The sequence below is a fragment of the Cherax quadricarinatus genome, chromosome 37 (genome assembly GCF_038502225.1).
Source record: "Cherax quadricarinatus isolate ZL_2023a chromosome 37, ASM3850222v1, whole genome shotgun sequence".
NCBI lineage: Eukaryota > Metazoa > Arthropoda > Malacostraca > Decapoda > Parastacidae > Cherax > Cherax quadricarinatus.
Window position 1 is genome coordinate 19,409,781 of NC_091328.1, and position 13,620 is coordinate 19,423,400.

A 13,620-nucleotide genomic window follows, 5' to 3' on the forward strand; every position below is an offset into this window, starting at 1 on the left:
AGGCAGGAGAGGTGCAGCAGTCGTAGGTGGTGTCACATTTGTTCAATGTGGAAGTAGGTCGTGCCCAAGGGTTAGGCAAGCGAAGAATTCCCAAGTATTAAGATCCCAAGAAGTTGCAGTGTCTGACAGGATTGTAGATGAATGGTGTGGCGAAACGTTTCCTCAATAAAGATACCCAAGAGTTGCACATGTGTCTAACTTATCAACGTGTCGGTTCTGTGAACCATTCATCTACAATCCTGTCAGACACTGCAACTTCTTGGGATCTTAATACAGGGAATTCTTCGCTTGCCTAACCCTTGGGCACGACCTACTTCCACATTGAACAAATGTGATATCACCTACGACTGCTGCACCACTTCTGCCTACAGTATATAAGCTACTTCTCCGCACACATGCCGTATTCTATTCAAGATTGATGGACTGACCACATCGACTCAAGGTTGAGGGACTGATTACCTCATTCTCCTCCTGTTCAAGATTCTCCTTTGTATGGATTGATGAAGCCACTGTGTGGCGAAACGTTTCCTCAATAAAGATACCCAAGATTTGCACGTGTCTAACTTATCAACTAAGAACTGTTCTAGCCACGATGTTGTGATATTATTCAATCAGCATTATATTGTTTAATTATAACCGCACTTTCTTCATCTTCCCTCATTTTAGAAGATATTTGAAGAAGCTATAACCTCCTCCATTCTATAACTTTGAATTGCGAGTATTTATAGTTGTGCACATGTATACCTGGAGAGTTCAGGGGGGTCAACGCCCCCGTGGCCCGGTCTGTGACCAGGAATCATGGTGGATCAGGGCCTGATCAACCAGGCTGTTACTTCTGGCCGCACGCAATCCAATGTACGAACCACAGCCCGGTTGGTCAGGTACTGATTTTAGGCGTCTGCCCAGTGCCTGCTTGAAGGCAGCCAGGGGTTTATTGGTAATCCCCCTTATGTATGCTGGGAGGCAGTTGAACAGTCTTGGGCCCCTGACACTTATTATGTTGTCTCTTAATGTGCTAGTGGCACCCCTGCTTTTCATTGGGGGGATGTTGCATCGTCTGCCGAGTCTTTTGCTTTCGTAGGGAGTGATTTTCGTGTGTAAGTTTGGTACTAATCCCTCTTAAGATTTTCCAAGCTCGTGCCAAGTAACTAGGTTGTGTCAAGTAACTAGGTTGTGCCAAGTAACTAGCTTGTGCCAATTAACTAGCTTGTGCCAATTAACTAGCTTGTGTCTAGTAACTAGATTGTGTCAATAACGAAGTTGTATGAACTAGGCTGTGTGAAGCAAGTACTCACACACAAGTGCAAACAACGAGTGTTGTTATTCAGTCGTATAGTTCAATGTACCATCTTGTGTGGAGAAGAATCTCTGGAAGTGTAACAAGTCACATCTTGGGTAAAATAACGGTGACCCGTGGCCTGGTGGCAAAAGCTCTCGCTTCACACGGTGAGGAGTCCGGGTTCGATTTCCGGCGAGGGTTGAAACACTGGGCGTCTTTCATTACATCGGTTGTCTATGTTCACCTATCAGTATAAAATAGGTACCTGGGTGTTAGTATACTGATGTGAGTCGCATCCCGGGACAAAACTGGCCTAGTGTCAGCTAGGACTATACCTTGTACATCTACTTGTAGAAATAAATATTATGACTAGCACCAAGCAACCTACTGCAAGTATTCATGATGAGTAGAAAGTACCTTATACATTACAGTCTATGTACTGACGATACCTTGTTACTAATAATGGTACATCAATACGAGCTACATCAACTGCAGTCTACTCAACATGTTCGCCAATAACAAAATCTCGTTTTTTTTTTTTTTTGAGCGTTGAAGGAATACTCACTTTTGAGACCATATTTTTATGCCTCAACTATTGAAAGTTTAGAGATGGAAGAATAATTATTTTAAATTTAATATACGCATTCTTTAAAATATAATCGAAGTACAATAGAAAAATCAAAGAATATTAGATTAACAAATGAATCTCCATAAGGTAATTTGTCTAATTACCATCGCCACATACACCGTACTAAGCTTATATATTTTTTTATTGGCACCTGAATACTTTCAAGCGCGTCCTGGAGTTTTATCGAATAACATTTTTGCCCCAAATATGATTTATGATTTAACAGATCTGGGGTTTCTGTATATTTGTAATTTATTTTATCCTCCACGTAGCGAAACAGAGACAACTAACAGTAACACCCATGTGTTTAGTGCTAAGTGAAGGAAGCTTCATCATACACTTCGCTCTGCCTGGGAATCGAACTCAGGGCATTTGGGTTCTGAGACGAACTCTCCATTGAGCTACGGGGTCTACGGTGATGGAGATGATACTTTGTTACTAGATGGTGGAATACTGTAGATCCATTTAAATTCAATGAATGCATTATTCAAACAAGGCGGGGGCGTTGATACCCGGAATACCCTCCAGGTAGGCCACTGGAGTTTAAATATTGAGTGCGCGGACAGTGTACCCCGCCCATGGATGTGTGTACTCACCTAATTGAGGTTGCAGGAGTCGCTTCCTAGCTCCTGCCTCCGCCTCTTCACTGGTCGCTACTAGGTCACTCTCCCTGAACCGTGTACTCGCCTATTTGTGGTTGCAGGGGTCGAGTCATAGCTCCTGGCCCCGCCTCTTCGCTGATTACTACTAGGTCCTCTCTCTCCCTGCCCTATGAGCTTTATCATACCTCGCCTTAAAACTATGTATGGTTCCCGCCTCCACTACGTCACTTTCTAGGCTATTCCACGGCCTGACCACTCTATGACTGAAGAAATACTTCCTAACATCCCTCTGATTCATCTGAGTCTTCAACTTCCAATTGTGACCCCTTGTTTCTGTGTCCCTTCTCTGTAACATCCCGTCTTTGTCCATCTTGTCTATTCCGCGCAGTATTTTATATGTCGTTATCATGTCTCCCCTGACCCTCCTGTCCTCCAGTGTCGTCAGGCCGATTTCCCTCAACCTTTCTTCGTAGGACAATCCCCGTAGCTCTTGGACTAGTCTTGTTGCAAACCTTCGCACTTTCTCTAATTTCTTGACGTGCTTGACTAGGTGTGGATTCCAAACTGGTGCTGCATACTCCAGTATGGGCCTGACGTAAATGGTATACAGAGTCTTGAACGAATCCTTACTGAGGTATCGGAACGTTATCCGTAGGTTTGCCAGGCGCCCGTATGCTGCAGCAGTTATCTGACTGATGTGCGCCTCAGGAGATATGCTCGGTGTTATACTCACCCCCAGATCTTTTTCCTTGAGTGAGGTTTGCAGTCTTTGGCCATCTAAACTATATTCTGTCTGCGGTCTTCTCTGCCCTTCCCCAATCTTCATGACTTTGCATTTGGCAGGGTTAAACTCAAGGAGCCAGTTGCTGGACCAGGCTTGTAGCCTGTCCAGGTCTCTTTGTAGTCCTGCCTGATCCTCATCCGATTTGATTCTTCTCATTAACTTCACATCATCTGCAAACAAGGACACTTCTGAGTCTATCCCTTCCGTTATGTCGTTCACTTATACCAAGAACAGCACAGGTCCTAGGACTGACCCCTGTGGAACCCCGCTTGTCACAGGCGCCCACTCTGACACCTCGTCACGTACCATGACTCTTTGTTGCCTCCCTGTCAGGTATTCTCTGATCCATTGCAGTGCCTTTCCTGTTATGTGTGCCTGATCCTCTAGCTTTTGCAGTAACCTCTTGTGAGGAACTCTGTCGAAAGCCTTCTTGCAGTCCAAAAAAAATGCAGTCGATCCACCCCTCTCTCTCTTGTCTTACTTCTGTCACCTTGTCATAAAACTCTAGTAGGTTTGTGACACAGGATTTTCCTTCCCTGAAACCGTGCTGGTTGTCAATTATACACTTGTTTCTTTCCAGGTGCTCCATCACTCTCCTGATGATCTTCTCCATGACTTTGCATACTATACACGTTGGTGATACAGGTCTGTAGTTTAGTGCCTCATGTCTGTCTCCCTTTTTAAAAATTGGGACTACATTTGCCATCTTCCATACCTCAGGGAGTTGCCCAGTTTCAAATGATGTGTTGAAGATCTTTGTTAATGGCACACACAGTATCTCTGCTCCCTCTTTAAGGACCCACGGAGAGATGTCTGGTCCCACCGCCTTTGAGGTGTCAAGTTCGCATAGCAGCTTCTTCACCTCCTCCTTGGTTATATGTACCTCATCCAGCACTTGCTGGTGTAACCCCCTGTTCTGATTTCCTGGAGTCCTACTGGTTTCCAGTGTAAATACTTCTTTAAATCTCGTGTTGAGCTCCTGACATACCTCTCGGTCGTTTCTTGTGAACTCCCCATCACCCTTCCTCAGTCTGATTACCTGGTCCTTGACTGTATGTATGTATGTATGTATGTACTCACCTAGTTGTACTCACCTAGTTGAGGTTGCGGGGGTCGATTCAGAGCTCCTGGCCCCGCCTCTTCACTGGTCGCTACTAGGTCACTCTCCCTGAACCGTCAGCTTTATCATACCTCTGCTTAAAGCTATGTATGGATCCTGCCTCCACTACATCGCTTCTCAAACTATTCCACTTCCTGACTACTCTGTAGCTGAAGAAATATTTCCTAAGATCCCTGTGATTCATCTGTGTCTTCAGCTTCCAACTGTGCCCCTTGTTGCTGTGTCCCATCTCTGGAACATCCTGTCTTTGTCCACCTTGTCAATTCCTGTCAGTATTTTGTACGTCGTTATCATGTCCCCCCTATCTCTCCTGTCCTCCAGTGTCGTCAGGTTGATTTCCCTTAACCTCTCCTCGTAGGACATACCTTTTAGCTCTGGGACTAGTCTTGCTGCAAACCTTTGCACTTTCTCTAGTTTCTTTACGTGTGACAGTTGTGATGAATGGTTTGAAAAACCGACAAGTTGAAGATTGAGACACTTATGTAGCATATGGGAATCTTTTTTTCAGGAAACGTTTCGCCACACAGTGGCTTCATCAGTCCAATACAAAGAGGAAGGCACTGCAGACACTGCAGCATCATGGGATCTTGTTACAAAGAATTCTTCAACACTTGTTCAACCTTTGGACGAAGACCTACTTCGACTAGTGGATGTTACCACTATGACCCCGCCTCTGCCTGCTTCACCTCACCTCACTACAGTATATAAGCCACGTCTACGGCCCTATGCTGTACATTCTACAAGATTGATGGACTGAACACATCGACTCCAGGCTGAGGGACTGATTACCTCATACTCCTCCTCTCCTTACGCCTTCCTCTTTGTATTGGACTGATGAAGCCACTGTGTGGCGAAACGTTTCCTGAATAAAGATTCCCATATGCTGCATAAGTGTCTCAATCTTCAACTTGTCGGTTTTTCAAACCATTCATCACACACACAGTTTCTTTACGTGCTTGGCTAGGTGTGGGTTCCAAACTGGTGCCGCATACTCCAATATGGGCTTAACGTACACGGTGTACAGGGTCCTGAACGATTCCTTATTAAGGTGTCGGAATGCTGTTCTGAGATTTGCTAGGCGCCCATATGCTGCAGCCATTATTTGGTTGATGTGCGCTTCAGATGTGCCTGGTGTTATACTCACCCCAAGATCTTTTTCCTTGAGTGAGGTTTGCAGTCTCTGGCTCCCTAGATTGTACTCCGTCTGCGGTCTTCTTTGCCCTTCCCCAATCTTCATGACTTTGCACTTGGTGGGATTGAACTCCAGGAGCCAATTGCTGGACCAGGTCTGCAGCCTGTCCAGATCCATTTGTAGTTCTGCCTGGTCTTCGATCGAGTGATTTCTTCTCAAAACCTTCTGTGTGTGTGTACTCACCTATTTGTGGTTGCAGGGGTCGAGTCTTAGCTCCTGGCCCCGCCTCTTCACCGGTTGCTACTGGGTCCTCTCTCTCTCCCCGCTCCATGTGTGCGTGTGTGTGTACTCACCTATTTGTGGTTGCAGGGGTCGAGTCTTAGCTCCTGGCCCCGCCTCTTCACCAGTTGCTACTGGGCCCTCTCTCTCCCCGCTCCATGAGCTTTATCAAACCTCGTCTTAAAACTGTGTATGGTTCCTGCCTCCACTACGTCATTTTATAGGCTATTCCACTGCCTTACAACTCTATGACTGAAGAAATACTTCCTAATATCTCTCCGACTCATTTGTGTCTTCAACTTCCAATTGTGGCCTCTTGTTTCTGTGTCCCCTCCCTGGAACATCCTGTCTTTGTCCACCTTGTCTATTCCACGCAGTATTTTATATGTCGTTATCATGTCTCCCCTGACCCTCCTGTCCTCCAGTGTCGTTAGGCCGATTTCCCTTAATCTTTCTTCATAGGACATTCCCCTTAGCTCTGGAACTAACCTTGTCGCAAACCTTTGTACTTTCTCTAGTTTCTTGACGTGCTTTATCAAGTGCGGGTTCCAAACAGGTGCTGCATACTCCAGTATGGGCCTGACATACACGGTGTACAGTGTCTTGAATGATTCCTTACTAAGGTATCGGAATGCTGTTCTCAGGTTTGCCAGGCGCCCATATGCTGCAGCAGTTATCTGACTGATGTGTGCTTCCGGAGACATGCTCGGTGTTATACTCACCCCAAGATCTTTCTCCTTGAGTGAGGTTTGCAGTCTTTGGCCACCTAGCCTATACTCTGTCTGTGGTCTTCTGTGCCCTTCCCCTATCTTCATGACTTTGCATTTGGCAGGATTAAATTCGAGAAGCCATTTGCTGGACCAGGTGTCCAGACTGTCCAGGTCTCTTTGAAGTCCTGCCTGGTCCTCATCAGATTTAATTCTCCTCATTAACTTCACATCATCTGCAAACAGGGACACTTCTGAGTCTAACCGTGTGTGTGTGTGTGTGTGTGTGTGTGTGTGTGTGTGTGTGTGTGTGTGTGTGTGTGTGTGTGTGTGTGTGTGTGTGTGTGTGTGTGTGTGTGTGTGTGTGTGTGTGTGCGTGCGCGCGCGCGTGCGTGCGCGCGCGCGTGCGTGCGTGCGCAGTGAGGGGCTCTGACGTCAAATGCATTCTTCAAAGTAAGAATAATATATATTTAAGATAATCGAATGAATATATATGCAATAAGGAAGGTTACAGGAAATCGGTTTTGAGTTCAGTTATAGCGGGTGGAATGCGTGAGCTGGGTGGTGGATGTGCGTGTGTAGTGGGGGCTCTGACGTTAAATACATCGTTCAAAATAACAACAGTATATATAAAATAATCGAATAAATTTAAATGTGACCAGAAAGCTTATTGGAGGTCGATGATGGGTTTAAATATGGCGGGTGGTGTGCGCGGGGTGGGTGGTGGTGGATGTGCGTGCAGGAGCGGCGGCGCTGATGCCAGACGCTGCTCACACCACAACAAACCCTCAGCCGCGACGCTCACTCCATCACCACTCTTATTGATTCACCTCGAGTTAGGTTATACAGGCGTTGAGGATCCATGGCAAAACATCATCCTGATCTCATCTTCTGCAGGAAGCAGCCTGGAGTGGCTATTGGGCGTCTGTGTGAGAAATGTGACGGTAAATGTGTGATCTGTGACTCTTACGTGAGACCGTGCACACTGGTGAGAATATGTGACGAGTGCAACTATGGCTCCTACCAGGGTCGCTGTGTCATCTGTGGAGGACCAGGTACGTGCTCACACTATACTCCAAATATCGTTTGTGATACTCTTACTCTACTTCCTTCATATAATTGCTCTGTGTACCCTCCTAGTGGTCCTAGGATGTGTACTCTCTACCTTACAGATAAATGAATATAAACTCTGGGGCTTAGTGCTGTTACTATTTTCATTATTATTATTATTATTATTATTACTATTACTGATTGATATGTATAAGTAAGCTAAAGGCATCACAGTACACATCTTTCTAGCAACCACTACTGTTCAACACTATCCAGTTTGGAATACCAGTGATATTACCAATATTAGTCAGATCATTCTGGAAAAGTCTGTACCTTCTCGTATATAAAACTGTTAGTAAACTCTAACCTATGCCTAAATTTTGTTGTGAAGCTCATGGCAATATTTCAGTAATTCGCTGACCGTAACCTGTCAGTGATTTCACTAGATATGCCAATTAATACACATAAACTCTAGCGTTATACTTTATAACAAAGGAGTTTGTACAATTAGGTGATACTGCTTATCTGTCTCATGATTAACTGTCATAGGATCAAGCCTCTGCCAGTTAAGCATGAGACAGATAAGCAGTATATATGAATGTGTGTCAGCACAGATTTGAACTGTGCTGTGACACACACGTATGTGCAATGTGATCTGTGAATGTGATTACTTTTGAAATTTAATTGCAATTCAACAATTAGAATAAAATAAAATTACTTATGAATATTGATAATATTTTTAGTAAAATGCGGTGGTTATTTATCCAGTTTCATTTGTTAGATTTGGGTTGGATCTTGGACTGGAATACTCAGTTTTAAAAATCATCACAGGAGTTATCAGCTAGATGCAATTATAGCAGGGAATAGATAAATCTTTAGCTAAATAATTACACTAACTTAAAATTCTTTACAAGAAATTAAATTTTGGATAGGAGTATGCTACAAATTAAGATTTTTGAAAAGGAATATTATACTATTTAATTTCTCAACACTTATTTTGCCTGTATCTGCAGTATATTATAAAGTACTCTGACCACCATCATATACTCTTAAGATGTGTTTAGCATGTTCCATGAATAATAGTCTAATAATCCATAAATGAATCACTAAATTATAATTCTGATAAGGGTATATCCATTATATTCACTTTGTGATAATATGTTAAGAAATACATACATGTATTTTATTGCTGGAAGATGCTGCATTTATATTTTTTTATAGTAATCTGTGTATTAATTGGGTAATTTTTCTTTAAGGTGTGTCTGATGCTTACTACTGTAAAGAGTGCACAGTTCTGGAGAAAGATCGTGATGGTTGCCCAAAGATTGTCAACTTGGGATCATCGAAGACCGATTTGTTCTATGAAAGGAAGAAATATGGCTTCAAGAAGAGATGATTGAAAAAAATGACACTGCTTAGAGTAACTGATTGTGTGTATCATGCTTGGAGGGTAAATGAGATAAATTTTATACTGATAGTTAATAAAGACAAAATAATTGTTATATTCTAATTATTAAAAGTACTGATCATTCTTACTCTAAGTTTCATATTCCTTATTAAACTATTTTAAACACACTTGGAAAAAATATATTAATGCAGTAATTGCAATGCAATATTTAGGTTTCATAATTGTTTACAAGTATTATTTTTTTTTTTTACTAACACAGCCGTTTCCCACCAAGGCTGTGTGGCCCGAAAAAGAAAAACTTTCATCATTCACTTCATCACTGTCTTGCCAGAGGCATGCTTACACTAAAGTTATAAAATTGCAACATTAACACACCTCCTTCAGAGTGCCGGCACTGTACTTCCCATCTCCAGGAATCAAGTCCGGCCTGCCAGTTTCCCTGAATCCCTTCATAAACGTTACCTTGCTTACACTCCAACAGCACATCAAGTCCTAAAAACCATTTGTCTCCATTTTCTATCTAACATGCTCACACGCTTGCTGGAAGTCCAAGCCTTCGCACACAAAAACCTCCATTACCCCCTCCCTCCAACCTTTCCTAGGCCAACCCCTACCCCGCCTTCCCTCCACTGCAGATTCACACACTATCAAAGTCATTCTATTTTGTTCCATCCTCTACTTGTCCAAACCACCTCAATAACAAGTACACCTACCATCCGACTTACGACCAAGTTCGGTTCCGAGAAACCGGTCGTTAAGTCGAAATGGTCGTAAGTCGAACTTTACTACTGAATATTAACAAAACATTTTTGTAATGACTTTATTTTATTGTTTTATTTTGGTATTTCATGTTTTACTTTACTTTTTATGCTGTTAGTACTGTATTTTATACTGTAAGGTTTAGGATAAACACTGTGTACAACACAAATAGTTGTTTATTTCCCAGAAGTTTGGCATAAAAAATACGGTCGTAAGTCGATGGTAGGTGTATATCACCACCAAATATATTAACCCCTTGAGGGTCCACACCCCCAATCTGAAGTGTCCACAGGGTACAAGAATTTAAAAAAAAAAAAAATTATTTCTTATGAAATGTTAGAGAATTTTTTCTGAAGGTAATAAACCACAACGTATGAAATTTGATGGAAAACTGATGAAATTACACATTCGCAAATTTCACAGTGTCAGCGATATTTACTCATTGGCGATTTTGCCCACGGTGTCTTATTTTAGCCCAATTACATTGTTCTAGTAGACCAAATTCTTATCGACTGAACACAAGATATCACCCAATGAACTATTTCAACTACCCAATAGTGATCAGAAATTGGTAATTTGGCCAATTTCACACAAATTTCAAAAGAGGGTCCAATATAAACAATGTAGACATTCCTAGCACTAAAACAAAATTTTCTCTGTTCATTAGATATGTTCTCAGGCCTTTCATATTACACATGATTTCCATCAATTTTATTTACAAAAAAAATAAAATAGAAGATTTACTGTTATGCATCACTGTAATAATTGTATAAATAATGTCAATGCATTTGTAAATGCATACTATACTGACTAGTTGGACATGGACAAGTGACATGATTTGTTTACTCTAGAATATTGGAAAAAATCGAATATTTCCGGTACTCTGAGCTCAATTTCAAGCTACTTCCATTCCTGAAACCAATCAAAATCATCTCTATTTCAGCAAACAAGAATAAAATCATTAAAACCACCTGAAAATACACTGCAAATTCACTATTTTAAACCAAAAACCTGGTCAGTTTTTTCCCCATCATGCACTGCATGGGGTAGGACTTTTTTTTTTTATATGGTGCACACTGGCCACAGACCTATTCTCCTGTATCTAGGTATGTATGTATAATGTTCACCAAGACCGTAGTCCTGGCACGGGTCTCAATCTTGCGATGACCCATCTCTGGCTCCTGAGGGAGAAAGGTTTCTACAATGATGCGACATATGCTGCTCAAGCACTTCTGGTCAGTTCATGTGGTGCATCTCATAATCGACAACACCGTATGCACTCCTAACTATGGACACTAGCAAGGAGGAGGAGGAGATGTCGTTATCATGGGCAACAGCTTGTCTGGTTCGTTGACTCCATGGTACACTAGTGTGGCCGCAGTCGTCTCTGGGTCCTCTTCGGGAGGGGATATCAGTGCTAGTTGCCTGTGCAGTGAGTGTCTCAGTAACTTCGCACTCCAGAAGATAGTGTGTTAGGGGGCGCTGGACAACGTGCTGGCAGTACTGGCACATCTCCTCCTCAGGATTATCTACCATCATCTTGGCTGTGGGAAAGCCCAAATGAAGCCAATGGATGCGGTACACTGCGCTCTGGACCACCTTCTATCATATGGAGGGCGGTTCTCCCTGAGTCGCTGCTCGGTACCACTGTTGAGATGGGGTATCACCTAAGACCTCTTCCATAAGTTTCATTGCTCTGGTAGCCGTCAGTTTGGTCTGTTGTAGGCTGGTGGGGACAGTAATCCCAACATGTGGATACTCTGTGGCTGCCTTGGCTGCATCATCTACCGCCTTGTTTTCCCAGATGCCAGCATGGCTGGGGATCCAGTTCAATGTCGATCTGTTACCTTGAACCTCTAAGGCTGTCATTATGCTCAGGATTGATGTGATGAGGTGAACATTGTCCTGTATTATTATTATTATAATCAAGGGGAAGCGCTAAACCCGGAGGATTATACAGCGCCTGGGGGGGGGATGTGGAAGGCATTCAGGCTTAATTCGGGGAACTGGAGCACAGATCCAATTCCCTAAATCAAGAGCCCCTCACCAACATCAAGGAACCTTCCTTGAGGGGGGAAAACATTGTCCTGTAGTTGAGGATGGAAGGCATTGATTGCAGAGGTGGAGTCAACGTGTATGACAGGTTGGAGTCGATGTTGTAGGACATGTGACAATGCCTGATGAATCGCCACCAGCTCAGCTTGAAGGAGCGTGCAGTGGTCAGGGAGTCGCCAGCCTTGTGTGTGACCATTGTGGTATAGTCCAGCTGCTGCTCTCTTCCTGTCAGGGTCAACAGAACCATCTGTGAAATACACTGCACATGTGCATCCCTCTGCCAGTGCCATGCTTGTTTCAGCATGATTGCTGAGGGTGTCTTTACAGCAGAGACGCTTAGAGATAGGCAGTTGCATGACGCAAATATCGGCCGGATCTGGGCACCAAGGAGGTGGTGGATGATATCTAGCAACAGGAATGTCACAACTCTTCTCAAGGAGTAGTTGTATAGGCAGCAGCTTCCGCCCAGCAGCACAAAACAAACTGATCCAGTAGTAGTCCGTGAAGAGAGTTGGATCTTGTGTCATGGTTGTCAATATCCGTCTTCTTAGTGGGGTACCTTGCTGCTGATGCAGAATCGTGGCTACTTTGCAGGCGTTTATGTATCTTACTCTGTCAGCCAGGGAAGGAAGCCGGGCCTCAGATCCGAGACATGCTGTGTTGGCCCAGAGGGGGGCCCCAAGCATAGTTCTTATCGCCTGGTTTTGTACGACCTCCACCCTTTGCCTGCTCTGCGGGAAGAGATGAGCTAACGCTGGTGCACCATAGTCAATGAACGAGCATATAGCTTGTATACAGTACAAGCGAAGTACATCTTTGCTTGCCCCTGCACGGTGCCACGTCATGGCTCTCAATGCGTTGAGTCTGAGTAGAGCACGTGACCTGACATACTCGGCCTGTTTCTGAAGGTCAGCTTTTTATCAATGTAGATTCCCAAGTATAGGTAGGAGCCTGTCCACTCAAGTACTATATCCTGAATACGTAATCTATTCACAGGATCTGGTCCCTTGAACATCATTGCAAGAGATTTCTCGGCTGAGATCTTGAGGCCTAGTTCCTTGCAAGACTGCGTAATTAGGTCCAAAGCTCTCTGAGCCTGTCGCTCCAAATTGCCTTTCCCATTCACTATGAGTGCAAGATCATCAGCATAGCTGAGTAGCTGCGTACCACTATGAAAGGGATGGCTCACAAGTTTCTGCATAAGGACATTAAACAGGGTAGGACTGAGCACACCTCGTGGCGTGCCATTTTCCAGGGTTTTAAAGGAAGAGTAGTGTCCCTGAAAGCTGACACAGGCCTGCCTGTCCCTAAGGTAGGACTCTATCCAGGCCAGGAGGTGTCCTTTGATCCCCTTCTGAGCTAGTATTGCTAGGATTGCTGTGGGACTGGCTAGCTCAAATGCCTTCTCCAGGTCGAGGTAGATGACGATACTAGGTTTTTTGTTACAATCAGCAATCTGGCTTAGTAGGGTGGTTATGCACTCTGCTGTACCCACTCCTTTGGTGAAGCCAAATATGTGATGATGAGGGGGTCCAAGTTTCCATAGGAGGTGGCTTAACACCATCCTCTCAGTAGTCTTGGCTAAACAGCTGGTCTGCGATATGGGTCTCATACTGCCTGGGTCCTTGGGCTTTGGAATTGGTACAATGGTAGCCTTCCAAGCTGCTGGGAGTGTCCCGGCCCTCCACGCCTTGTTTATGACGTCTAATATGGCTTCCCATCCACTCTGCCCAGCCTGTGCAATCATGTCGCGTCAGAGCGTGTTACGCAAGGCGTTGTCACCATGCATGTTATAAATGACTAATTCCTTTTAGAAA

The 13,620-nt window shown here is 43.9% G+C and overlaps 2 protein-coding genes across 2 annotated transcripts in view; one reads left to right on the forward strand and one right to left on the reverse strand.

The window, feature by feature from the left end:
* Positions 1 to 13,620, reverse strand: part of Lrrk (Leucine-rich repeat kinase) — a 1,005,461-nt gene that overhangs the window by 433,436 nt on the left and 558,405 nt on the right. The gene's annotated exons all lie outside the window — the stretch shown is intronic.
* Positions 7,286 to 9,116, forward strand: Phf5a (PHD finger protein 5a). Its single transcript, XM_053795105.2, has 2 exons — positions 7,286 to 7,586; positions 8,838 to 9,116. The coding sequence occupies exons 1-2, from the start codon at positions 7,394 to 7,396 to the stop codon at positions 8,975 to 8,977; spliced, it is 333 nt and encodes a 110-aa protein (XP_053651080.1). The 5' UTR covers positions 7,286 to 7,393; the 3' UTR covers positions 8,978 to 9,116.

Coding starts and splice junctions, on each gene's coding strand:
- Phf5a (XM_053795105.2), top strand. CDS start 7,394: ATGGCAAAACATCATCCTGATCTCATCTTCTGCAGGAAGCAGCCTGGA. Junction 7,587..8,837: donor TGTCATCTGTGGAGGACCAG/GTACGTGCTCAC, acceptor TTTTTCTTTAAG/GTGTGTCTGATGCTTACTAC.